Below are 27,728 nucleotides of genomic sequence, written 5' to 3'. Positions count from 1 at the left end.
CACAGCACACTATGTTTGGACACTATGGGGCTAATTCTATAACTGTATGTCTTTATATAGACAACCAAAGGGCACCTGATTGACACACAGTCTGTAAAAGAAAGTATGTACATACTTTCCTTTATAAAATAATAGCATACTTGGGTATATAAGCACTTATGCAAGTCACGGAACAGGCATAAATGTGTGTACCTATGTTCTGGAGATAGAATTCTATAAAATACATGTATATATGTGCCCCTCCCAGACTCTGCCTATGTATGTCCTTCTATCAAATACATAATGGAGCTGATATTAAAAGTGATTTAAGTGAGAAGGAACCTCTTCTGCTTGCTTAAATTGCTTCCCGCTGCCTAAATGAGGATATTCAATGGCAATTAACCAGAGATTACCACGGAATATCCCTAGAGACTGTCCAACCACAAAGTGGGCAGATCAGGGGAAGCCCTGGTTTATGTGGGTGCTGGCAATATTCGGTACTGACACCCGCATAACTAAGCAGCCTAATTTAGGACAGCTCAAAAACTGCTTAACTATGCCTACCTCTGGGGGTTTAACTAAACACATGGGGTAATAAAGCATGAGGTGTGGGGGACAGCACAGCACTGTGCCCTGAGGGTGGGGGAAGGAAGGAGAGGAGCTTTTAGAGAGGCCAGGAAGATCGGGAGAGTTTTTAAGGGTAAAATAATTATGTGGGTGCCAGCCCGATATTAAGCCAGCACCAGCATAACTCTTATGTGTCTCTGGCTGAATACTGGCTGGGCCTGCATAAGCTTCAGTACACAGCCCACCCACATTTAGTCTCCAGTATTCAGTAATGGTGTCCAGAAATGGCCTGGCACTGAATATTGGGAGCTAATTTACCTGGCAACAGTAAGCATTTAAAAGACCATTGACCACTGATGGCTGAATATATAAAGATGACTCAATAAGACTGAATGACACAACTTATTCTATCCTGCTGATTGTAAAAATCTTGGGAATATATTTTGATCGTAAACTCTCTTTTGATTTCCACATTAACTCTCTAGTTAGGAAAACATTTCTTACTCTGGAAACTAAGGGCTAGATTCACTAAACCTACTTATCCTGTAACGACTATTGCAAAAACAGTTTTACTGGTTTTGCGATCATTCCCCGACCATGACCCGATTCACTAAACTGCTGCCCAATCAATCTCCTACCCGATCCGATCCTTCCATGCAAATTAGTAAAACCCCATGCAAAATAGCCAAGCGTTTGATTCACTAACAATTGCTTGGCTATTTTGAATTGGATTTTACCATTGTCAAACCCGAATGCTGCAGACCTGTTGGTATCTGTGTTACACATGCAAAATATCTGCCCCATAACAAAAAAAATGAATATAAGACAGGGACAGACCTGTCAAAAAAAGTCCCCCCTCCACCAAATGCGCCCCTCCCCACAACCCACAAATGGCAGGAAAAATGCCCACTCCCTCCTGCCACCCGATGCTCCCTAAACCGCGCCACTGAAAAATATGGCAGGAGGGATGCCCGGTCTCTCCTGCCATCGGCCCCCTCATCTCCCCCTCCAGACAAACAACCACGCAGTCCGCACTTAAACATATGGCAGGAGGGATGCCCACTCCCTCCTGCTATCGGGGCCCACTCCTTCCCCCCCCCAAACAAATGGCAGGAGAAATGCCCACTCTCTCCTGCCACCGAACCTGGACTACGCCCCCTCCCTTTCCCTTTAGAAGTTGGGAGCAGGAGGGGGGCTCAGTCTCTCCTGCTCCTCCAGACTCTGGGGACGCAATGCGGCCTTAGGCACCCCCTCCTGCTTCCAATATTTAAAGGGAGGGGGAGGGGTGTCGTCCACATCTGGGTCCGGTAGCAGGAGGGAGTGGGAATCCCTCCAGCCGTTTGTTTGTTTGGAGCGGGGAAAGGGTGGGCCCTATGGCAGGAGGGAGTGGGCATCCCTCCTGCCATATGTTTATGTGAATGAGTCAGGGAGTTTGCATGCAAATTATTTGCATGCAAACTTAATAGTGAATCAATCACTGTTGGAAACTCGGCTCGAGAATCACCCACAGCGATTGAGTCACTATTGTTAGTGAATCTAGGCCTAAGAACAATTAAGTCATATTTTGAATTTTTCTCATTTAGATTACTGGCTCAATCTCTTGTTCTCAGTACATTGGATTATTATAATGTGCTGTATCTTTTGATATCCAAGAAAAATCTAAAAAGGTTACAGATTATCCATAATACTGCTGTGCGTTTTTTGGACCAAAACAATCCGATCACGTGACACAATATTACCATAAGCGGCACTGGTTGCCAATAGAGGCAAGAGTGATCTATAAGTTCAGCTGTATCTGTTTCAAGGCTCTCAGTGGGTTATTACCCAGTTATCTCATGGATCATTTTATATTTGCCAATAGAAAACATCTACATGATCTTCGGCTCTTTGATTTTCTTTCTGTAAAAGTGTGTGTGTATAAACGCTTTAGTAAGATCTTAGCGTATCAGGCAGCATTATGAGATAAGCAAATTAGTATGTATTTTTCTATCTCTACTTCTTATTTGGCATTTAGAAAATTTATGAAGATTGATCTATTTGGTAAATATTTTAATTAATTGTGTTTATACCGTGTATACTTATATTTTAATTTTTGTTAACCGCACAGAACCGTGAGGTAGCTGCAGTATATAAGAAAGCACAATTACTTACCGTAACAGGGACAGCAGGCAGATATTCTCAGGCAAAGGTGACATCACCGATGGAGCCCCGGTACAGACACTTGAAAAGTGAATCGCAACTTTAAGTTTTAGAAAGTTCGTGATCAGCCCGCACCACGCATGCACAAGTACCTTCCTGCCCGATGTAGGCACGCAGTCTCTCAGTTAAGATAAGCCAGCTAAGAAGCCAACCAGGGGAGGTGGGTGGGTTGTGAGAATATCTGCCTGCTGTCCCTGGATAGCACCTGTTACGGTAAGTAACTGTGCTTTATTCCAGGACAAGCAGGCAGCATATTCTCATACATGGGTGACCTAAACTAAACTAAGCCTTAAGTTTATATACCGCATCTTCTTCACGGAAGTGGAGCTCGGCATGGTTTACAAAGCTTAAAAATATAAGAAGAGAAAGGAGAGATTTACAGGAGCATATAAATAGAGGGAATATAGGCAGGGAAACAAAGTTATATGTTAGAGAAAAGCCAGGTTTTCAATTGTTTGCGGAATAATTGGAGGGAGCCCAGGTTCCGTAGCGGGGTAGTGAGATCATTCCAAAGGCCCGTGATTTTGAAGAGAAGGGATTTTCCCAGTTTGCCTGCGTAGAGAATACCGTGTAGAGAGGGGAAGGATAGTTTATGTCTGTGGACAGATCTGATGGTAGCAGGCCTCGAGGCGTTAAAGGATAGTGGGATTAGGGGAAGGAGGATGCCGTGAATGATCTTGAAAGCCAGGCAGGAGCATTTGAAATGAATTCTGAGAATCACTGGGAGCCAGTGAAGGTTGGTTAGGAGTGGGGGAGACATGGTCAAATTTGCGTTTTGCAAAGATCAGCTTGGCTGCAGTATTCTGGATAAGCTGGAGTCTTTGAAGACTTTTTTTTGTTAAGCATAAATAAATGGCATTACAGTAGTCGAGTTTAGAGAGGATGATGGATTGGACAAGGACGGCGAAATGTTTTTGGTGAAAGTAGGATCTTACTTTCCTCAGCATGTGGAGGCTGAAAAAGCATGATTTTACCAGGGAATTGAGGTGATCATTGAGGGAGAGAGAAGAGTCAATAATGATGCCGAGGACCTTGCTAGAGACTCAAGGTGCAGAGCTAACTAGAATGGGATGGTGGGAGAGTTGACCTTTAAGAAAATAAATTCTGTAATATTGACTGGCCGAAGTATCCATCCTGTCTGGAGAAAGACTCCAGACAATAATGCGAGATGAATGTATGAACTGAGGACCAGGTGGCAACTCTACAGATTTTCTCAATTGGAGTAGATCTAAGGAAAGCTACAGAAGCTGCCATAACTTGGACTTTGTGTGCAGTCCAGTCTGAGCATAGCAGAATGATATACAGGCCGCTACCCAGTTGGAAATCGTTCTCTTGGAAACAGGATGCCCAACTTATTAGGATCAAATGAGACGAAAAGTTGAGGAGATGTTTTATGTGGCTTTGTTCTGTTGACGTAATAGGCCAAAGCACACTTACAATCCAGAGTGTGTAATGTCCTTTCTCCTGCATGAGAATGAGGCTTAGGGAAAAAAACTGGAAGAACAATCAACTGATTAAGATGAAACTCTGTCACAACTTTCGGAAGAAACTTAGGATGCGTGCATAGAACCACTTTATCATGGTGAAAAACTGTAAAGGGTGGATCTGCCACCAATGTATGTAACTCACTGACCCTCCTGGTAGAAGTGAGAGAAATGAGAGACAACTTTCTAGGTGAGAATCTTGAGATAAGTCGGAATTAGGTGAGATTTAGGGAAATTGACTTTAAATCCCAAAACCTGTAGGAAGGCAATGGTCTGAGATGTTGCCAGAGCTACCTCCTGAGATGACACAGCTTTGATCAACCAGTCATCCAGGTAAGGAAAGACTTGAAGACTGTAGGCTCGTAGAAATGCGGCCACAACAATCAGGCACTTCGTGAAGACTCAGAACGAAAGGAAGAACCTTGTATTGGTAATGATGTCCATTCAACTGAAAATGAAGGTACTTGCGGGAAGCCTGATAAATTGATAAATGTGTGTAGGCTTCTTTGAGATCCAGATAACATAGCCAGTCATTCTGATCCAGAAGTGGATAAAGAAGGGCAAGGGAAAGCATCTGGAATTTCTCTTTGACTAGAAATTTGTTGAGATCTCTGAGATCCAGAATGGGTTGTATACTTCCAGTCTTTTTCGGGATTAAAAAATACCGGGAGTAGAATCCCTGACTCTGTTGAGACAAAGGAACCTCTTCAATGGCATTGAGAAGGAAGAGGGATTGAATCTCCTGAATGAGAGGAGAAGACTGTATTGGGTCCAAAATAGACTCTCTTGGAGGATGTTCCGGAGGGAGGGTATAAAAATGGACATACCCCTGATGAATGATGTCTAGAACTCAGAAATCTGTGGTGATGAGCTCCCAATGATTTACGTAATGTTGAAGCCACCCTCCGATCGGCTGAGGTAACGGTTGGAGAATGGGAACTGTGGCTATGCTCCTGAGGAACACGTCAAAAAGGCAATGTGGGCTTTTGTTTAGCAGCCTGTTGTTTAGGTTGCTGACGTGGTTGCTGCTTTTGCTTCCTAGGCTGAGAAGGAGCAGGAGGAGCAGGCTTAGCAGAAAACCTGCGCTGGTACGAAGAAGCTGGCTTGAAAGTATGGGGCACTTGAGGCTTCTTCTTTGGTTTAACCAAAGTGTCCCATCTGATCTCATGAGTGGATAGTGTTTGAGTAGTCGTATCCAATGATGGACCAAAAAGCTCATCTTCTGGACAGGGAGTTTTGGCCAAGCGATCCGAAGATAGCCGAAGCTCGTGATGTAAGTTCAAAAGTATCATAGGTAGGGCAAACCATATATTTCCACAATTGAAAAGTTGAAGCAATAAGTTGTTGGAATCTTGATTGCTTATGGGATGGAATATACTTTTGAAAATATGCAAGCTGTTTGACCAAATATTTTAGGTAAAATGAAAAATGGAATTATAATTACCAGCTCTTTTGGCCAATATTGCATTCTGGTAAAGACACCAAACTTGTCCATTGCTCTATTTTCTCTGCCAGGAGGTACAGATACATAGACACTAGCACCCGACAAATTCTTTAGAGTGGATTCAACCACTAAAGATTCATAAAGGAGCTGGAATAGGAATCACCCCATACAAAGAGTCCAGTTTTTTAGGATCCACCGGTATGGAGAGAGGAATCTCGAGGTTCTTATAGAAAGTCTCTCGTAAAATGTCATGGAGCGGGAGCTTCAGCAGGACTTTAGGAGACTGGTCATAATCCAAAGCCTCCAAAAACTCCTTGCTATGCTTGGAATCCACTTCTAGCGGGAGGGAAAGATCCTCAGATATCTGATGGAGAAATTTAGAAAAACAAGACCGCTCAGAAAAAGCAGGTCTTTGAGGCGATCGTTGAGGTGAATCTGAACCAAGAGAGTCCTCATCTGCAGTAGAGAATGGTTCCTCTTCCAAGTCTCCAAATAAATTCAAATTCTGTATGGAATGAGGACGGTGTTGAAGCCTCGAGAAGCTTGGTCTTATGAGAGTGCTTCCGGTACTACACCGGAGTAACCTCTCTCAAAGTTTGCATCGAGGTCGACTGATGCCTTGGAGATAGATCAATCGACTCCTGTGTCGATGGTCTCCACACCATTGGAGCATCAGATTGAGGTGCGGTCTGTGTTGTCCTTTGCTCAGACTGAACCGCTTGGAAAGTCAGTGTCGACATGGCCGGGATAGTTGGTGTCGATATGGCCTGGATAACTGGTGTCGACGTGGTCATAATTTGAGTCGGCACTAACATTTGAAAATGCTCACCCAATTCCTCCCAAAGCAAATTGTCAATCTTTTGCTTAAGGGAGAGCACTGGTACCGCAGGCTTTTTCACTGGTACCACAGGTGCAGCGCTCCAGTCCAGAGATGAGGAGGTCGATGTCAAGGCACTCACCGAAATCAGGACTGGGCACTTATGGGTCTTTTTCAAGGTCAGCATGACTAGATTCAATGCCACTTTGACCTGAGTCCCAGAGGGGGTAGGGGAAGGCTTCTTAGCCGGCTTACCCAATGGAAGTTGCGACACTGAACAAACATTGATGTTGAAGAATGCAGTTTTTCAAAGTCCTTTTTTGAAGTGATGAACAACGAGTACAGGTTTCTGGATGGAGCTTGGGCCCTAGACACTGGAGACACCAGCAATGTGGGTCAGTCACAGAGATGGGCCAAGCACAACAACCACACTTCTTGAATCCCGTCTGTGGGCGTGACATTGACGGGAAAACCGCTTCGGCGAAATCAAAATTGGAGGCCAAGGTGGTACAACAGGCCCCGCCGGGCCAAAAACCCACGAGGGATAAAAAAAAATTTATTTTAATTTTTTTACCAAAGTAACTCGAACAAATATAAAAGAATAAAAGAACACAAAAATCACTAAAAAGTCACTAACATGAGAGCGGGAAGGCAAAAAATTTTCAACGGCCATTGAAACGCGTCTTCTTAGCTCCGCAGAAACTAAGAAACTGAGGGACTGCACACCTACTTCGGGTGGGAAGACACTCGTGCATGTGCAATACGGGCTGATCGCGAACTTTCTAAAACTTAAAAGTTGCGATTCACTTTTCAAGTGTCCGTACCGGGGCTTCGTCGATGACGTCACCCATGTGTGAGAGTATGCTGCCTGCTTGTCCTGGGATAAATTTTGTTATGCTATGTTACAGAATGGTATTTGTGTAGATTTTTGGCATTTATGTGCATGTAAGGGAGTTTATATGATGCTGCCACTTCCCCTTAAGGATACTCCCTCACAGTGTCAGAGCCCCAAGGGGGAATCAACATAGGATGGGTAGAGCCAGGAGGACATGGTCCAATCTAATCCAGTCTACTCTTGTATATCTTGCTAAATCTCAATTCTTTGATCCAGAGCAGATTACAAAAAGAAGGAAGCCTACATTATCTTCAATTTAAATAGGTTCTGTCTAAGAAAAAATTATACAGTTACCGGTATTACATCAGATAGAGAGGTCTTCAAGACGTGCCAGAACAAACTATAAGTTGACTAAGATTTTATCTGAATTGGTAGTACATTACAAAATGGCTTTGCTTGATAAGAGAAAAAAGTTTCAAAAATCCTCATTGATGATACATTTTTAAATAATAGAAAGTTAACAGAGAAATAGTGTATAGCCCTATTTAAAGGACCTCTATTTCTGATGGGAGATCAGATCATTTAAATAAACTGATCCAAGGCCATATAAAATGTTAAATAAATGACAAGCTAACTTGAATTCTATTCATGCATATATCAGTAACAAATGGAGGGCTAGGAAATATAAAAGCCCAGGGCACAGCTAGGTTAAAGAGGCCCAGAGGGAAGCATCAATGCCCAACTGCATTTGCCTCCACCACCTAAGTATGATCTGTAACTGCTACAGTCAGGTCATCCAAGTTCAGCTTGGAACCTTGAAACTTTGGGTTTTGACCCAAGTACCATATATACTCAAATATAAACCTATTCAAGTATAAACCAAAATAACAGTTTTCCCTCAAAAAAAGGGGGAAAATGGTTAGAAAATATTGAATGATCAACATCGAAGGAACAATTATGTCGAAGGATGGCATCACAGCTTTCAAGAAACATTTGGTACCCCTTTTTCCAAACACTGACCAGTTCAACAACAGCCTGAAAAGTGAGCAGGGACTCCATAATTTCAATATCACTGAAATCATAGCTGGATATCCCACAAATGCAAAGAACAAGAATTATGCCTCAATTTAAACAAACATAAGAACATAAGAATTGCCCCTGCTGGGTCAGACCAGTGGTCCATCATGCCCAGCAGTCCGCTCCCACGGCGGCCCCCAGGTCAAAGACCAGTGCCCTAAGACCAGCCCTACCTGCTTACGTTCTGGTACAGCAGGAACTTGTCTAACTTTGTCTTGAATCCCTGGAGGGTGTTTTCCCCTATAACAGCCTCCGGAAGAGCATTCCAGTGTTCCACCACTCTGGGTGAAGAAGAACTTTCTTATGTTTGTACAGAATATATCCTCTTTTAACTTTAGAGACTGCCCTCTCGTTCTCCCTACCTTGAACAACCTGTCTTTATCTACTAAGTCTATTCCCTATTGGACAATCAAAATTTAGTTGACTATCTCAGAGGTATTGCCTACAATTTCAAATTCTAGTTGCAGCTCATTGTGATTTTTGTACTTGTCTTCTTGTTTTTACTTTTTATTTGATTGTTCTGTTTTTACTATGCATTTTTTTTTACTATTGTGATTTTTTTTAAAATGAAAATTAACATTTTATTCGGTGGTTTTACTATAACTGGGTCAAAAAAGTGCCATAAAATAGCAAAAGATGTAAAATGTACATGATGAAAAAAGGCCTGTAGCATAAAATTTACTGGGGTAAAAAGCTAAACTTTTGGGCCTAAGGCAGGTGCCTAGTTTGCCTATGCTTTAATCTGGCTCTGACTGATGTCACAGTGCATGTTACTACCAGAGCTTTTAGTTAACACTATGTCATGTATAAAAAAATATTCTGGAATATAATGAATGGCTGGGGACAAAAATTCCAAGGGCAAAATGTGTGGGAATGAAAAGTACCCAGGGGCAAAATGTAAAGGGATTAAACATCCTGGGGGCAAAAGGTGTGTGGGTGAATATTCCAGAAGTGAAATGCTGGGGATGAAATCTGGGGTGCGAACTTCAAGGGGCAAAAAGCGTGGGAATGAAAGCAACCAGGGGTGAAATGTGGAGGCAAAACATCCTAGGGGCAAAAGGTGTGGGGGTAAAAATTCCAGGGGTAAAATATACCTGTGGGCAAATTGTGTGTGTGTGGGGGGGGGGGGGGGAATTCCAGGGACAAAAACTGAGGGGATGAAAAGTACCCAGGGGTGAAATGTGGAGGGATGAAAAATCCTGAGGATGAAAGGTGTGGGGGTGAATATTACAGGGCGAAATGCAGGAGGTGAAAACTTACACAAACTGTTTAATTCAGGGTTACATTGTCTGTCTAAACACTGTAACTTCCTCACTAAATATATAGTTCCACGTTTGAAAGTCCAAACATTCTTATTTCTTGGGCCTTATTTTGGTTTCTTTGAACAAGCCCAAGAAGCTTTTTCCAATCTTAAATAATCTTCCTCTTCCTTCCTCTCCCTCCTCTTCTTATTCCCCACATCTATCTTCCTTTCCAACTTTTTGGCATTAGTCTGGCTTACAAAAATATCTGGTCTTCATCTTGCACTTTGCTTCCCTTCTACCATGTAGGGTTTCCCTTCCTTCATTACCCTTCCTCTCCAGTATCTCTTCCACCATACTGTTTGCCCTTTTCTGTCTGGACTTTTTTTGACCTCTTATTCTTCTGACATTTAAGAACATAAGAATAGCTTTACTGGGTCAGACCAATGGTACACCAAGCCCAGTAGCCCTTTCCCACGGTGGCCAAAACCCAAGGAGTAACAACATTTCATGCTACCAATCCAGGGCAAGCAGTGGCTTCCCCCACTTTCTTAATAATAGACTAAGGACTTTTCCTCCTGGAAATTGTCCAAACCTTTCTTAAAACCAGCTACGCTATCCGCTCTTATCACATTTGACAATGTGTTCCAGAGCTTAACTATTCTCTGAATGAAAAAATATTTCCTCTTATTAGTTTTAAAAGTATTTTCCTGTATCTTCATCGAGTGTCCCCTAGTCTTTGTAATTTTTGATGGAGTGAAAAATCAATCCACCCATTCTACTCCACTCAGAATCTTGTAGACTTCAATCACATCTTCTCTCAGCTGTCTCTTTTCCAAGCTGAAGAGCCCTTACCTTTTTAGTCTTTCCTCATACAAGAGGAGTTCCATCCCCTTTACTAAATTTATCTTTTGTTTAAATCCCTCTACATTGCCATTAGACCCTTAGAATGCTCCATTACTTCAGAACTTGGCCCAACAACCTATTTCTGGTGCTACCTTTTCTACAAGCCCTGAGCCATATGCTCTCACTGTGGAAACATGCAATGACTTCCACTCTCTACAAAGTTTACTTAAACCTTGCCAATTTTGCTAGTTTCAGGTCCATTTTAAACCTTTTCTTTCTGGAAAAAAAATAGTCCTTAATCAACTCTCCCTCTCTTTGAATAAGTTGCTTGCCCTCCACCCCTGTCAAGCTGCTTCTTGTCCAGTATCTGAATCTCTCCATCACTGAATCTCTCCCAATGCTCTTCAAAATAAAATCAGGTCCTCTCTAGACCAATTCAGCTCTGTATTTATCTCCATTTACCTCTCATTGCTTTTTAACCTAATGGACCTCAACTTATATCTCCTTTACCTTTGCAATCTTGGGATCTCAAACACTGTATTTACTTGGTTGAAACCATAATTTTCTGGTAGATCTTTTCAAATTCATGGTGATTGCAGCTATTCTGTCTCTTATCCCTCTCCCTATGGAGTTCTGCAGGGCTCCATACTAGCTTCAACCCTCTTTAATATATTCTTAGCTCTACTTCCATTTCTGATCCAATCCCAATATCCAGATCCTTTTCATACTGCCCCCTTTTTTGTCAGACACATTCCCACTGTATACTTGTCTCCAAGCATTTATTCCTGAATTCTTCAAATCACAAATTCATTTATTTCTCCAAGAAGGGTATTACAACCTGAACGAAAGAAGTTATCCTGCCATTGTATCGGGCGATGGTTCGTCCGCATCTGGAGTACTGCATCCAATATTGGTTGCCGTACCTTAAGAAGGACATGGCATTACTCGAGAGGGTTCAGAAGAGAGCGACGCGTCTGATAAAGGGGATGGAAAACCTTTCATATGTGAGAGATTGGAGAAACTGGGTCTCTTTTCCCTGGAGAAGAGGAGACTTAGAGGGGATATGACAGAGACTTATAAGATCATGAAGGGCATAGAGAGAGTAGAGAGGGACAGATTCTTCAAACTTTCGAATAATAATAATAATAACTTTATTCTTGTATACCGCATTACCATGGAAGTTCTATGCGGTTAACAGAATAATAAAAGAACAAGACGGCATTCAGAAAATCTATACACCTGGCTAACAGACACACTAAACAGAGGAAAATTTCCAGCAGAAAGAGGACACATTATCATCAGACCTATCATAAAAGACAAAAAATACTACCTCTCGCCCTGACAACTACAGAACCATCACACTCAATCCCTATTCATAAAGCTGATGGAGCGGGTAGTACAAACCCAACTGATGTACCACCTCTCAGCTACTCCATGACTCCCAATCAAGACTTCAGACAGTCATTCAGCACTGAGACAGTAATTGCATCCCTCATCACAGACCTATACAATCTACTAAGAAATGGACTAAATGCACTCGAACTACAACTGGACCTTAGTAGTGCCTTTGACCTTGTGGATCATGACCTGCTGCTATCTCACCTGGATGCCTACAGATTATCAGGAAATGTACTGAACTGGTTTCCAAGGCATCCTGAAATCTCGCAGCTACCAAGTGAAGATTGAAAATACACTATCTGACAAATGGGCCAGTAACTGTGGAGTCCCACAAGACTCCCCATTGTCACCCCTGCTCTTCCAATGCCTACCTAGCCTCCCTAGAAGAACGGCTCAGCAGTCTAAACGTCTCCTATTACAGCTACGCCAACAACATTAAAATCATCCTCTCTGTTACTTGCTTGACGCCTACAGAAATACACAGAATAAACACCATCCTGTCCAGCATAGAAGACTGGATGGCCAACTCCAAACTAAAACTAAATTCTTCTTAGCTACAGCCACTGTTTTCAGTAAACTCTCTAGCCGTAAGGGAACCAACTTTCCCATCTTTTCAACAATCAGAATCCTAGAAAGACAATTGTTCATGTCTGCCCAAGTGAATCATGTCACATACAAAAGCTTCAACCCGCTCTGTAAACTCTGATCCATAAGAAAATACTTTGAACAGATGCCATTCAAACTCCTAGTCCAAGCACTAGTCCTAAGACTACTGCAGCATCATCTACTTAGCAGGACTAAGCAAACACTTCCGGAGACTAAGCATCGTAGAAAACACCGCAGTGAGGCTCAAATGTAACCTGAAAAAATTAAACCACATTACACCATTCTACAAAAACTACATTGGCTGATGATAAGAAAGCCGAGTGCTGTTCAAATTCGGCTGTCTCTTTTACAAAGCACTACATGGTCTACTGCCCAAATACCTTACAAATCAGTTCATATTCACTGGACCTGGACAAACTACATGACATCAATCATTCTTCACCTTCCCTTCAGTCATAGGATGCACTTAAAAAAGATTCATCAACAGACTCCTGCTCTACCAAGCCGCCTCCAAAGACCCTGAATGGAGCCCACTGGTCATAGCATCTAACTCCTACATGAACTTCAGAAAGCTCCTAAAAACGCACCTTATCTCCAAATTTGGCAATCCATCCTAAAACCCACAGGATAAGGCTTCTTCCACCTCCACTCCTTCATTCCCATATTGTAAGCTCTCAGACAATGACCGTTCTACCTCTTTGTTAGCCTCTCTCTTGAAAAGATTTGCTTTCTTACCACATTGTGATCCTCTATTTATCAATCTGCATATTCATTTAACTCGATGACTCTATTCACCCTACCTCTTTTGTAAACCACTTCGAACCAAAAGGCTTTTGCGGTATATAAATAATAATAATAATATAAACAACAGTTTATATACCGCAGGACCGTGAAGCTCTATGCAGTTTACAATGATTAAAAGGTATTACAGGTTGAGTGGAATAAACAAAGTTCAGAGTTAGTGAATAACAGTTCTAAAGATCATTTGTTGAGGACTAAGAAATAAAGATTTATGCTATGTTATTAGTATGACTGATATTATATTGCCTCTATAATAAATAAATAATTGATCAATCAGTATGTCTTTGTATGGCAAACACATCCATACTCACTGTATGAACAGATGTAATTGGACAGCATATATTCTAAGAGTTAACATAATTCTTTGACAGGATCTTAAAGAAAATGTTGAGTAAACTTAATATAATAAATAAATCAAAAATTTTGCAGCAGATAAAAGCAGAGTCCCGGTTTATACATTAAAGTATGGCACATTAGATCAGAGGCAATCAACATAAGAATAGCCATACTGGGCCAGTTTCCTGTTTCCAACAGTGGCTAATCCAATTCACAGTACCTGGCAGAAATCCAAACAGTAGAAATATTCCAAGCTACCAATCCCGGGTAAGCAGTGGCTTTTCCCATGTTTGTCTCAATAGCAGTCTATGGACTTTTCCTCCAGGAACTTGTCCAACTCTTTCTTAAACCCAGCTACGCTAATTGCTGTAACTACATCCTCTGGCAATAGAAACATGATGGCAGATAAAGGCCAAATGGCCCATCTAGTCTACCCATCCACAGTAACCATTATCTCTTTCTCTCTCTGAGAGATCCCATGTGCCTATCCCAGGCCCTCTTGAATTCAGACACAGTCTCTGTTTCCATCACCTCTTCTGGGAGACTGTTCCACACATCTACCACCCTTTCTGTAAAAAAGTATTTCCTCAGATTACTCCAGAGCCTAACACCTCTTAACTTCATCCTATGCCCCCTAATTGCAGAGTTTCCTTTCAAATGAAAGAGACTCGACTCATGAATATTTATATCACGTAGGTATTTAAATGTCTCTCAAGTCAAATTAGTAGTGATCAAAAATAAAAAAATGTCACTCACCAGCAGTGGACTCTACCTCCAAGATCCCACATTAAATTAACATCTTCGTTTCATGAAACAAGATCTTGTTGGAGGAATTTACTCCAACGCCGATGTGGAAGCTTTTACCCTGAATGCCGTTGAAGAGAAAGAAGTTTGTTTGATGCCGGCAGAAAGTGTTTAGAAGCTGCAATCTCTCCGGCACCAGAGTTAAGTACTGTTTATGTACTTCTCCATCGTTATTTGCCTTTATTGAACAATAAGCTTTATTAAAAATGATTTATAAATTTAAGACTTCCGGCGGAAGCATGGGGTTTTGAGCAGGGCGATCTTGCTGCTCCGGTATGCCCGCTATACATCTGCACTTTACTCGACAATTTTGCCCCTACTAATCACGCCTTCGTGCGGGGGAGCACGGTCAGGTCCTGCTGGAGCACTTTTGCAGTTCGCTGGATGTTGGCCGCTAGACTCACGAAGACGGACCGTGAGCAGAGGAAGCAGCCGGAGACCATGATGGCGGCACATGTGGCGCCTGCCTCGCCTGAAACTCCCAGTTCCCTCTGGGTTGTCGAGGTCAATGCCGAGGTACAGGCTGCGTTGGAGGGCACGCTGGGTGACAAGCTGCAAAGAATCTTGGATAAACTTGATTCCCTGGATCAGTGGTTTGCCACGCTGACTTCCGAGATTTGGGACACTCAGGAGCGGGTTAGCTCTACAGAAGACGCGATGCAGCGGCTCACCTAGAAACAAGCAGTGCACACCACCTCTATGGCGGAGCTTAAAGCCAAGGTAGAGGACCTTGAAAACCGGTCCCACCGGAACAACCTCAGGTTTGTGGGCTTGCCTGAATCCCTTTTGGAAAATGATCTGGGGGACTTTCTGGAAAAGTGGCTACGGGAGTCCTTGGCTATCCCGCAAAAATTGGGCCCCCTAGACATCGAACAGGCCCACCGCCTGGGGCAACGGAGAGATGGAGTGGATCGGCTGTGGGTAGTTATTTGCCACCTTTTAAACTACGGTGATAAGATCGAGGTGCTTTGGGCATTGTGCCAAGGGAAGAAGCTACTTTACAACAACAAATCTGTCCTTTGTTTCTAGGACTACTCCGTGGAGGTCTACCAGGCTCGCTGCAAAGTTTTCTTCCCTTTATTCCAGCCTCGTCCTCCACAGTGTTCCCTTCTCTCTACAATACCCTGCATGTCTGCAGGTGATGTATGCGGGCTGGGCACACCATTTTGATTCTTCAGAGGCTGCCCAGCGGTTCATGGAGGAAAAGTTTCCAGAGGATGCCCCGTGATCATCGGAGGGTATCTGTTTGCTGAGCTGGCTGCTACTGGGGGCTCGCGCATGGTGACTTTGACTGTGTGAGACTTGGAGGGTATCTGCTTGGAGCACTGTCTTCCCTGGGGGGCTTGAGCCCTTTGACTTTGGCCTTTCTGGAGGTCCCCTGGGAATGGACCTTAGTGCCTTGTTACTTCCCTATTGGGGTTTGGTTCTTTTTTTTTTCATCTGCTATGTTGGGGGAGGTGAGAGGTTGAGTGCTTCTAGGTAGTGTCTGTGTGGGAATGTGACTGTGTGGGAATGGTGGGGGACACTGCAAGGTGCACCTGTTGTGTGTTTAAGTGTGATGGGGTGTCTGTGACAGGGGGGGTCTGGACGATCTGGTGGGGGGGGGTCTCTTTGAACTGGCTGGGTCCTTTGGGAGAGTGTATGGATGTTGCGTGGTTCGAGTGCATCGGGACTGTTTGGAGATTGGGGCTAGAGTAGCGGTATCCCTTGCTTTGCTGCTTGTTTTCTGGCGGGCTTGGCTTGGCACTGTGTACCTTATACCTTTGTCACGGGACAGGCACTCGGTTCCTCTGGTCCCCAAGTTCTAATATAGCTGTGGTTGCCATGGCCCTGCTTGGGGGGGTTGGAGACTGAGGGAGAAGGCTTTACTGGCTGTTCCTTACATTTTCTTTCCCTGGTGACCTTTGTTGGTTCTCCTTATTGCATCTTGCTGCTGCTGGTGAGGCCTGGACTTTTCTCCTTTGTTTAGTCTCTGCTGTTTAGTAGCTCTTTTCTATGGGTCCTGAGGCTTAGCCCTGGGGGGTATTTCAGCTCTATTGGGGTGACATGGCAGGTGTGTGACTTAGGTCTGGGGCACTATTGTGGGGAGCCTGTAGCGGACGTATCCTGCTTCCTGGAAGTGGCACCCATTAGGGTGTGGTATAGAGCATGGCTAGGGTTGGGTTGGGTTGGGGGGTGGGAGAGGGGAGGGTGTGTGTGGGGTGGGAGAGAGGTGGTTTTGTTGGGGGGAGGGGTTTTCCTTGGTTTAGACAGGTAGGAGGTTGGTGGTCTCCCTGGTATTACATAAGAACATATGAAATGCCTTCACCGGATCAGACTCTAGGTCCATCTAGTCCGGCGACCCGCACACACGGAGGCCAATCCTTGTTTACCCGTATCCCTCAATGTGTTTTGCAAGAAGGTGTACATCCAACTTGCCCTTGAATCCCGGAATGGTGGTCTCCGTCACAACCTCCTCCGGGAGAGCATTCCAAGCGTCCACCACTCGTGTGAAACAGAATTTCTTGGTAATTGTCCTGGGCCTGTTGTACCTCAGTTTCAGTCCATGACCTCTTGTCCGAGTCACATTTGACAATGTGAATAACGATGTTTCTTGCTCTATTTTGTCGAATCCTTTTAGTATTTTGAAAGTCTCTATCATATCCCCTCGCAGCCTTCTCCTCTCAAGGGTAATCCCAGTTTTCCGAGGCGCTCTTTGTAGCTCAAATTCTCGATACCTTTTACTAGCTTCGTGGCTCGTTTCTGCACCCTCTTCAGCAGGGTTATATCCTTCTTTAGGTAGGGAGACCAGTGTTGGATACAGTATTCCAAGTGTGGTCTGACCATTGCTCTGTAAAGCGGCATTATGACGTCCGCCGATCTACTCGTGATTCCCTTCTTTATCATGCCCAACATCCTGTTTTCTTTCTTTGCCGCCGCTGCGCATTGAGCCGACGGCTTCAAGGTCTTGTCTATCAGTACCCCCAGATCCCTTTCTTGTTCGCTCTTGCCCAATGTTGCACCTAACATTTTGTGTTGGTTGTGGCTAGGGGGGTGGTGGCTGGGACACTCCTCTGGCTTTGTGAAATGGGCTATTCTGTACCTGCTTTTGTTCCTCTTTTTAGTTTTTCCTGAAACATAAACTTATTTCTTGGAATGTGGGGGTGGGATTCACTCGCCTATTAAGAGGTATAAAATATTACAATTGCTGAATCGTAGGAGAGCTTGCCTGGCTTTTCTACAGGAAACTAGGATGTCCTCTGAGGAGTATGCTAAGCTCTGTACTTGGTGGGTGGGTGACCACCTGGAGGCCCTGGCTCTGTGGGAGGGGAGGAGGGGTGAAGGAGGTGTGGTGATTCACTTTTGCAAGAGCCTCCAACTGCAAACTCACAGGGTTCTTAGGGATCCTGATGGGCGCTACCTTATTGCCTCGGTTACTCTTAATAATAAGCCCTTACTCTTATGTAATTATTATGCTCCTAATAATCCCTCTGCCAAATTTTTTCAAAAGCTGCGTAACCTCTTGTTGCAATTTGGGAATGTTCCCCTGATCCTCAGGGGGGACTTTATCGAGGTTCCTGACCCAAGGCTGGATCGCTCTTCTTCATCGGGAAGGAAAGCACAAGGCCTATACTGGGGCTATACTCTTGGCATCTTCTTTGGGCCTACTGGATGTTTGGAGAGTTTTGCACCCGGTAGAGCGAGACTATTATCATCTTTCTAGGGCCCATGGAACGCTCTCTTGAATTGATCTTATCCTCCTTTCAAGGGAACTGCTTCCTGAGGTTCAGGAGGCAATACTTGGCCCCATTTAAATTTCGGATCACTCATGGGTGGGTCTTTGTTGGCATTGGAGGCCCTCCCAGAGGGGATGGTACCCAGTGGAAATTCCCTTGACATTTGTATCGGAACACCTGCTTTCAAGATTTCTTGCTGAACAAGTAGGGGGATTTTAAACATACTAATCAGGAACATAGAGAGGATCCTGTCATGTATTGGGAAACGGTAAAGGCTGTGTTGCGCAGGGAAATCATGGCATTTATGGCCTTCAAGGCTAAAATGCGCCATATGGCAATTTTCACGCTGGAGCATAGGGTTATGGTTCTGCAGCAGCGCTTCGCCAGTCACGCTTTGTTGGAGCTTAAGACACAGCAGGAATTGAATGAACTATTGCACTGGGGGGTGCAGCAATCTAGGGACCACTATAAATTTCAGCTCTTTAAGTTTGCTAATAAGAGTAGATGGATGTTGGCTCGTTTAGCCTGCCCATATCACGAGTCTGTGGGTGTAACGGCTTTGCGTGACATGCTATGCATCATAGGACTGTATTATGCGGGACTTTTTCGCTGATTTTTATGCCTCGCTTGGTCAGGACTTTCTCGATGGGGGGAGAGTCGACTTAGACAGCTTGGAACTGCCCTGAATCTCCGCTGGGGACTCGGCTATGTTGGAGCGCTCTATCACTGCGGAGGAAGTGGAGTGCTTGCCCATTGGGCAAATCTCCAGGGCCGGACAGCTACCTCGGTGAATTTTACAAGTTGCTAGTATCGGAGATCATTCCGTTGCTATCCGAGATCTTTAAATTAAGTGTGGCCAAAGGCTTCCTGCGTCTTTACTTGATTATCGTTCTTCCTAAACCGGGTAGGGACCCGGTCCTGCCGGAATCCTATAGACCCATATCCCTGCTGAATTTTGAAATGAAATTTATGGCTAAGGTGCTGGCGAATTGTTTGGCCCGGGTGCTGCCCTACCTGGTGTTGGAACAGCAGGTGGGATTTGTGCGTGACCTGCCGGTGTCTAAGAACATTCAATGAATCTTGTTGGCTTTGGAGAAAGCCGGTATGGATGGCAACCCTTCCTTACTTGTTAGCTTTGACGCTGAAAAGGCTTTTGACCGTGTGAGGTGGGGGTTTCTTTCTGCTGTGTTGTGTGCATACGGGATGGGCGCCTTTTTCTTTAATACTATCCAGGCGTTGTTTTGTGATCCGGCAGGAAGCCTAAGTTATGGTGGCAGTTGTTGGTGGGTTCCTGGGACCAGGGATGCTTCAGAGTGCCGAATATTGCTCTTTATAATCAGGTTTGCCTTTTACACCATTTCCGGGAGTGGGTCTTGGGTACTGCTCTCTATACTGACACCTGCCTGGAACGAGATTACTTTTACCCTGCTCACCTCATCTCTCTTCTTCATGCTTGGCTGGCAGAGGTGCCTGCTCCTAGTAGACGTAGTATCTTATTTAGACCGCTTTGGGAGGTGTGGCGACGGTTACTTCCCCTTTGACATCAGGATCCCCGTGTTAGCGTTTTGTTGCCTCTGACTGGTAATCTCTCCTTTCCGCCGGGGCTGATCCCCTCGATTTTTGACAGATGGCAGGCTAGGGGCTTTGAATTTCTTTTTCAAGTTTTATGAGATGACAGGAAGCTCCTGTCCTGCGATGAGTTGCTGCAATGTGGTCTTGTATCCCCTGGCCTTGCTTATGCTCAGTGTCAATTGCTACATTATGTGCATTCTCTCCCTGGGGATTCCTTATCTTTGAATTTTGGACTTTGATTTTGTGCCTTCTTGGAGGGGGGGATCCCGAGCCTCGGGTCTCGGTCTCCTTCTTTCATAAACAGCTTAGTACCCTTGGGTCTCCTCAGAATTTCTCCTTTGTGTTAGAGGCTTGGCAGAGGGATTTAGGGAAGGAGCTTGGGGCGGATTTTTTGCTCTGAGCTCTTAAAAGTATCCTAGCTTTAGTGCATAATGCTGATCTCTGAGAGTGCCACTATAGAACCCTGTAAAAAGCATATACCTCCCAGAGTCAGGCTTACCATATGGGCTGTGTTGACACCCAACACTGTCTTACTTGTCTCACTTAAGTGAATTCTTACTTTCACGGCCTTTGGAGTTGTGAGAGTATTCAGAGCTTTGGGGGGAATTTGGCTTCCTTCCTTCGGGACCTGTTGCATGTTCCTGTCCCTCTCTCTGTCTTTCATATGTTGTTTGCTCACTTCTCAGTGTTTTTATGTTTATACCTCTGCTGAGAAATTGTTTTTGAGCAAATGTTATATCCTGGGGAAAAAGTATATTCTGAATTACTGGCTGGCTGATGTTCCCTCCTCCTTCTGGTATTGAAGGAATAAATTACACGAACTTATGGGTTGGGAGGCCAGAATGGCTTATTCCTCTCGCTGCAGAAGCAGAGACTGTCCGTATTTGGTCTCCTTATTTGGACATTTTGCCACCCCGGAGTCGGAGTTGCATTTTGACTGCAGTTGTATCCTACCCCACCTGTCTGATCTTGGTTCCTTCCTTGTTCTTGGTTTTGGGGGGAGGGTATGTTAGAGGGGGGAGTTTGGGGGCAGGGGTGCCTTTGTAACCCAAGAGGACATCAGAGTCCAGTCCTCAGGGGGGGGGGGGGATCCCTCTCTTGTATAATTTCAATTTCTTGTCTGCCAATTTGCATTTGTTAGTATTTGGTTCTTCCTTGTTAATAAAAACACATTTAAACATTTACAAAAATTTAAAATATTTAAAAATATAGATTAACAATTTGTTTCTATTGTGCACAGTAGTGGGGTTTGTGTTTCTTTAGATCCCTACATTATTTTTGGGTGTGAGTTTTTTGCCAGTGATAAGAGCAACGCTAGATTAAGATCATCAATGATTGCGTGATATTTCACGTGATATAATATCATCACGTGATATTTCTTGAGGCTTTTTCTCCACCCATTGTTAATTTAATGTGGGATCTTGGAGATAGAGTCCACAGCTGGTAAGTAACATTTTTGGATTTTTGATTTAAACGTCTCTATCATATCTCCCCTTTCCCGCCTTTCCTCCAAAGATTGAGATCTTTAAATCTGTCCCCATACGCCTTATCACAAAGACCACACACCTTTTTAGTAGCCTTCCTCTGGACCGACTCCATCCTTTTTATATCTTTTTGAAGGTGCGGCCTCCAGAATTGTACACAATATTCTAAATGAGGTCTAATCAGAGTCTTATATAGAGGCATCAATACCTCCTTTTTTCCTACTGGCAATGAGTTCTATTCACTAATTTAAAAAAATATATTTTTTCCTATTTGTTTAAAAAAAAACACCACATCAAGAAGGGCTTTATTTCCAGAACGCAGTGCTCATGTAATTTCTTTGAGTGTCCCTTGATTTTTGTACTTTTTGAAAGAGTAAAAAATTGATTTACTCTTACCAGCTCTACACCTGAATGATGGCCTTGAATTCATTGTCTAGATCTATATCAAATAGAGTTTTCTTTTACCTTTGGAATGCCAGCAGTGTCAAGCCAAATACGATAGATATCTTCAACAGACAGTCCACATCTTTAAAAGAAAATAACATTAATTGTAGATACTCAACTGAAAGATGATCATTAGGAAATGAACATCTAGAAACATTTCATGGATATAATTTGTAAAGGGATGGAGCTTGGAAACCAAGCAGTGTTTTTAACTTCATTATGACAAAATCTTTGTAACAGCATACTAGAGGTGGCATCTTTAAATCAATAATACATGGTACCCTTTTTTATTTATTAAAAGTGTATATTCTGCTAATCTCACTATTCTTCACAAATTCCAACAAAAACAGACATATTATACATACAATAAAGTGGCATTAAAATCATTATACTGGGGTACACCGGGAAGCCATTCTAGAATTCACCACTGTTTCCATGAAGAAATATTTCCTCAGGTTACTCTCGAGTCTCTTCCCTTTCACCTTCATCCCATGCCCTCTCATTCCAGAGCTTCATTTCAATTGAGATTTGCCTCATGTGCATTAATACCACGGAAGTATTTAAACCTCTCGATCATATCTTCCTTCCCCTGCCTTTCTTCCAAAGTATACAATTTGAGATCTTTAAGTCTGTATCCATACACTTTATAATGAAGGCCACTGACCACTTTAGTAGTCATCTTCTGGACTTATGCCATCCTGTTTATATCTTTTTGAAGGTGTAGTCTCCAGAATTGTACACAGTACTCTAAACGGGATCTCACCCAAGATTTATACAGAGGCACTTATCATCTTTTTTTAACCTGTTAGCTACAGATTAGAGAATGACATGGGGACAAATTTTTCCCCATCCCCGCGGGAACTCATTTTCCCTGGAAGTTCTTTTCCTGTCCCTGCCCCTGCCCCATTCATGCAAGCTCTGTCCTCATCTGCATAAGCCCAAACACTTTAAAATCATAAGTGTTCAAAGCTTGTGCGGTTAAGGCTGGGATTAGGGGACTGGGGAAGGGACAGGGACAGCGACAAAACTTGCGGGCATGGGATGGGGAAATTGAGTTCCTGTGGGGACAGGAACAAATTTGTCCCCATGTCATTCTACTGATCACTACATACAATCACATCCAAGTCCCGCACCTGTTTCATGAACAGAAGTACTTCACCCTCTAAACCAGGGCTGCCCAAGTCCGATTCTCAAGACCTGGCAGGCCAGGTTTTCAGGATATCCACAATAAACATGCATGAGAGAGATTTGCATACCAAGAAGGCAGTGCAGGCAAATCTCTCTCATGCATATTCATTGTGGATATCCTGAAAACCTGGCCTGCCAGTAGATCTCGAGGACCGGACTTGGACAGCCCTGCTCTAAACTGTGCTGCTTCTTGCGTTCTTGCAGTCCAAATGCATGACCCTGTATTTTTTAGCATTAAATCTTAGTTACCAAGTTGATCAGTAATGTAGTAAGGGGGTGGCAAGGGGAAGCGGTCTGCCCTGGGTCGGTCTTCCTCAGGGCGATAGCACTCCTCCTCCCCTTCCCACTCTTCCCCCTGCTGTGCGCCCGCGTCCCTTCCCTGTACCTTTTTAACTTCGGTGCAAGCAGTGATGAACTTGCTGCCTGAAATAGCCTTGGCGTTTTCTCTGACATCACTTCTGGGAAGCTTGTAAAGAGTGTAACTGAGGCAGAAAGGAGCAGGCTACGCCAAAGAACTGAGTGTAGACAGAGAGTGCGGGTCGTATGGAATCCTCCAGAGACTAACAGAAAGAAGGTTATCGAAGGTATAAACCTAATCTTCCATTCTGTTACATCTTTTCTGGATTCCATAGGTTGGTGACATACCAAAGCAATGGTAGCTAGGGAGGGACAGAAGAGTCTGCCCTCAAAACTGAGGTCCCGAAAATGGCATCAGAGCATGCTGCCACATCCATTCAATAAATCTGGGTAAAAGTATGAAGAGAGGACCAAGTAGCTGCCCTGCAAATTTCATCAGGATGAATCATGCGAGATTCTGCCCATCATGAAGCAACACTGCTTGTCGAATGTGCTTTAAGCGAGATTGGCGGCTGCTTGCTGCGGGTAATGTAAGTCATGGAAATAGCCATTCAAATCAAATTGAGCAATCGAGGACTTGGATGCTGGCCTACCACGGTGAGGCACAGCAGTTGGAACAAAAAGGTGATCAGACAGCCTGAACTCATTAGTCCTCTCCAAATAATAGAGAAAGACCCTCCGAACATCCAATTTGCGTAAGATCTGATCTTTGGGTTTCAAACCTGTTGGATGAAATGCAGGCAACCTAACCTCCTAGTTGACATGGAAAGTTGAGACCACTTTCGGCAAGAAGGAAGGTACAATATGGAGGAAAACTCCCACATCCGAAATATGGAGAAAGGGTTCCCTGCATGAAAGAGCCTGAAGCTCTGAAATACACCATGCCGAGACAATGGTGACCAGAAAGACAGTCTTGATTGTTAGGTCCAGAAGAGAAGCATCCTTCAGTGGTTCAAAAGGGGCCTCTCCAAGGCCCTGCAAAACGATGTTAAGATCCCACGAAGGGAAAAGAAGATAAAAGGGAGGATGCAGATGAAGCACTCCCCCACCCTCATAAACCTGGTTACATCTGGATGAGCAGTAAGCAAACTAGCGCCTTTACATAATCGAAAACACAAAAACCTGCAACCTGAACTTTCAGGGAGGCCACTGCCAGACCTTTGTCTAAACCCTCATGAAGGAAAGCCAAGACTATAAAAATGGTCTTTATCTGATGTCTTTTACTATGTTACTATTTATCCACTGTAATGTGCCAAAAAAATGCACATCAAGAAGGGCTTTATCTCCAGAAAGAAGTGCTCTTGCTGGCTGACAAATTTTCCAAGCAGCAGCAATACACAAGGGAGTATCATCATTCAAGGCTTTATAAATCAACCAACCTAATTAACCTACTAAGCTTTAGCCAACCTAATACAGAAGACAGCTTGAAACTAAATGGAAATGGATCTCTGGTATACGAAACAACCTTTTCTAGCCTAAAGAAATATTTATGTGAAGGACTGATCCTCCACACCATAAACGTTTGAAAAAAAAAGTTTCTTATAGTTGCTTCAGAAGTAGGTTCAGCCTAGATAAAGAGAGGTAAAAATATTATATCTCTGCTGGAAGCTACTGCTGAGAGAGAAAAATATCAATTGGACAGGTCAGACTCTTAGGCATTACCTATAATGGAAGTCTTTTACACTGATAACAACCCATTCCTTTTCAAGTGATTACAAATGGAATTATGTGTTGATGCCTACTGCTATAATATAACTTTAAAGTTAGATACTATATTGGATGAGGCTACCACAATGCATATTTCCTCTCCAAATGGCATGAAATTCACATTGGATACATTAGTCTATATTCTGAAGTGGGAGATATGAGATAACCAGAACAAACAAGGCTACCATAAAAATAACAGAAGCCAAAATAAAGATCTGCAAAACAGCTCCAGAAGCAGAGGGTACATAGACAAATTTAAACAGAGTAAACACTAAAGAAATAAGGCTGTTCCTGGGAAAGAACCCTGGCATAGGGCAGATAAGAATTCTACCCTCAACAGCCACACCCCCTGGTACCTGGGGAAGGAAAGTCAGGGGAAAAGAAATCTAAAAAAAGGGGGAAGGAGAGAAACAGATAAGTCCTCAGTGGAGGAACAATAAACAGAGAAGGAGATAAAGGCCTGGATGCACAAAACTTATCGTGCATTTAACGAACATTGCTAAACGTCCTATGGAAGGGCTTTAGGCACTTGGCCCAATCAGAGCCTTAGACCCCTCCTTGGTGCATCTCAGGATGCACTGGGAAGGGAAAAACCTGACATTTTAAAGAGGTGGGCCTGCCATCAGAAGGAAATGGCCATCCCTCCTATCAGACTGTCATTTAAAGTACGAGGTTTTGGAGGGGTTGGGGGGGGGGGTGTCAGGGGTTTGGGGGGGTGTCTGAGGTTTGAGAAGTTTGCAGGGGCCCCGGCAGCAAGAAGAAGTTGGCATACCTCCTGCCACTCTTTAATTTAAAGGTGGGGATATTTGGGGTTTGAGGGGGGGCCCTGGTGGCAGGAGGGAGTGGGCACCCTGTCTGATACTCTTTAAAGGTGAGGGGAGGGATGGCCGGGTGGCCAAGGCAGTGGACTTCCCTCCTGCTGATTTTTTTTTTTTTTAGTTTGGGGGTGTGGGCGGTCATTAAGGGGGTCCCAAAAGAACCTTTTTTTTGTTTTTTTAATGGGCACAGATGTTGTGTGTGTGTGTGTGTGTGTGTGTGTGTGTGTGTGTGTGTGTGTACAGCGACTCACAGTATTTTAACAATGATTTTTGTGCATTTGGCCCAAAGTCCTGAAAATGGAAACCTGGACAAACATGAAAGTATAGAGGGAATAGCTTCCATTGATACTAAAGTCTGTGTGAAAAACGAAGGTTTAGGAGTTTTCTTTTACTACAGAAAATGGCTGGTCGTTAGGTAAAGCTCTAGTGATTTAGGGGCTAGATTCACTAACCTGCCTGATCGTGTGCGATCTGTGGCAGGCTGACCAATTCACGACAGGTCCATATTCAAATGGGGTGATCGGAGGATCGCCCCCCCACCGACGACATGGATCGCTGAAGAGCAATCCTGACGCATATGCAGACCATCATCTTTGCCTGTAGATGGTCTGCGAATCCTCTCCGCTGGAACTTTTTAAAACTATTTTACTTTACTAATGCACTATCTCCAACAGCAAACTAGCAAACTCATATGCTAGGAACCTTTCTGAGCCGAAATTGAGCGGACGCTCCACAAAGGGGCAGTGACGGCGTTCTGACCCGGTCTCGCTTGCACTTCCAGGCAAAGGGGAAGAGAGAGGGATGGCAGCGGGTCTTCTCCCTCCCGCCAGTGTCAAATGCTGCCGACTTGTTGCAGGGGATAAAAGAGAACCGAGGGGAGGCTGCAGAGGAGAAGTTCACGGCTTGTACCCAGCATGACATCAGGCTAATGGTTTGGGAGAAGAAAGAAGACTGAAATGGAAGTCCATGCTGCCTCGACTCTCCTGCTCTCTGCTGCCCTTCCCCGCAGTGCAGCCCTGCTTTAAACCCACAGGTTAAAACCACGGGCTCGCACTGCGAGGAAGGGCGGCAGAGAGCAGGAGATGTGCCTCAGCTGTCTGGTTGCTTTTTCAGGGGACCCATAGGAGAGAATGCGCAGGAAGAATCAGCAGGGACCTCAGCCGTCACTTCTTTTGTGATAAGCCAGCCCAGTCAGTGTTCCTTAATTTTTTTTGTGAATTTTTGCCTTCCTACTTTTGGATGCCCTTCCCCTCATTTGCATGCACGGATTGGAATCAGATTGGAAGATTGGTTAGTGAATCGGGTCCAGGTCACAAAGAAGTCACTAAGTAGTCGGGACTTAATCGGTGGGCTTAGTGAATCTAGCCTTTAGATTTTGGTATATTATTAGCAGGGGCTTGGCCCTGAATGGCATGAACAGAAAACAGGTAGCCCTGAGAAATTAAGCCACGAATCAAGAACACAGTTGTACCACCAGTAGATAAGGGGCTAGATTCACTAAGCAAACCATTCATGTACCGATCGGTTTGTGACTCCTTTGTGACACGATTTCCCTCCGACCTGATTCACTAACCTCTCCTCCGATCCGATTCCGATCCATGCATGCAAATGAGGGGAAACGGGATGCACAGTAGGCAGGGACATGATTCACTAAAAAAAAAAAAAAAAAAGAGGGACACCGACTGGGCTGACCGATCCAAAAATAAGCGACTGCTGAGGACAAGTCACTCAGGTCCTTTCCGACTGCCCTGCCTTCTGCCACCCTGCTTCTCTGCTCTCAGCCCCGATCTCCTGCCTGCCCTGCTCTCAGCCCCGATCTCCTGCCTGCCTCAGTCTCCTGCTCTCAGCCCTGACTCTTCTGCTCTTCCCCACAGAGTTGGGAAGGAATGGTTTGTGACCATGGAGGACATCAGAACACAGTCCTTCACGGAGTATGCATTGTTTGTAAAATTTGGGAATCTGCTGGTGTTGTTGTTGATTTTTTTTAGTTTAATAAAAATGATTTCAC

At 44.1% G+C, this 27,728-nt stretch overlaps 1 protein-coding gene across 3 annotated transcripts in view; it reads right to left on the bottom strand.

Annotated features, from left to right (window-relative positions):
• The window catches only part of AOPEP (aminopeptidase O (putative)), a 594,389-nt gene that overhangs the window by 302,934 nt on the left and 263,727 nt on the right, over nt 1-27,728 (bottom strand). For all 3 annotated transcript variants that reach the window (XM_033928041.1, XM_033928031.1, XM_033928022.1), the window contains exon 11: nt 21,672-21,732. In XM_033928041.1, coding sequence (XP_033783932.1) covers nt 21,672-21,732 — 61 coding nt within the window. The remainder of the gene's footprint in view (nt 1-21,671; nt 21,733-27,728) is intronic.

The sequence above is a fragment of the Geotrypetes seraphini genome, chromosome 1 (assembly GCF_902459505.1).
Source record: "Geotrypetes seraphini chromosome 1, aGeoSer1.1, whole genome shotgun sequence".
NCBI classification, from domain to species: domain Eukaryota; kingdom Metazoa; phylum Chordata; class Amphibia; order Gymnophiona; family Dermophiidae; genus Geotrypetes; species Geotrypetes seraphini.
The sequence above is the reverse complement of the archived record's forward strand: the minus strand, read 5'-3'. Positions and strand labels throughout refer to the sequence as shown.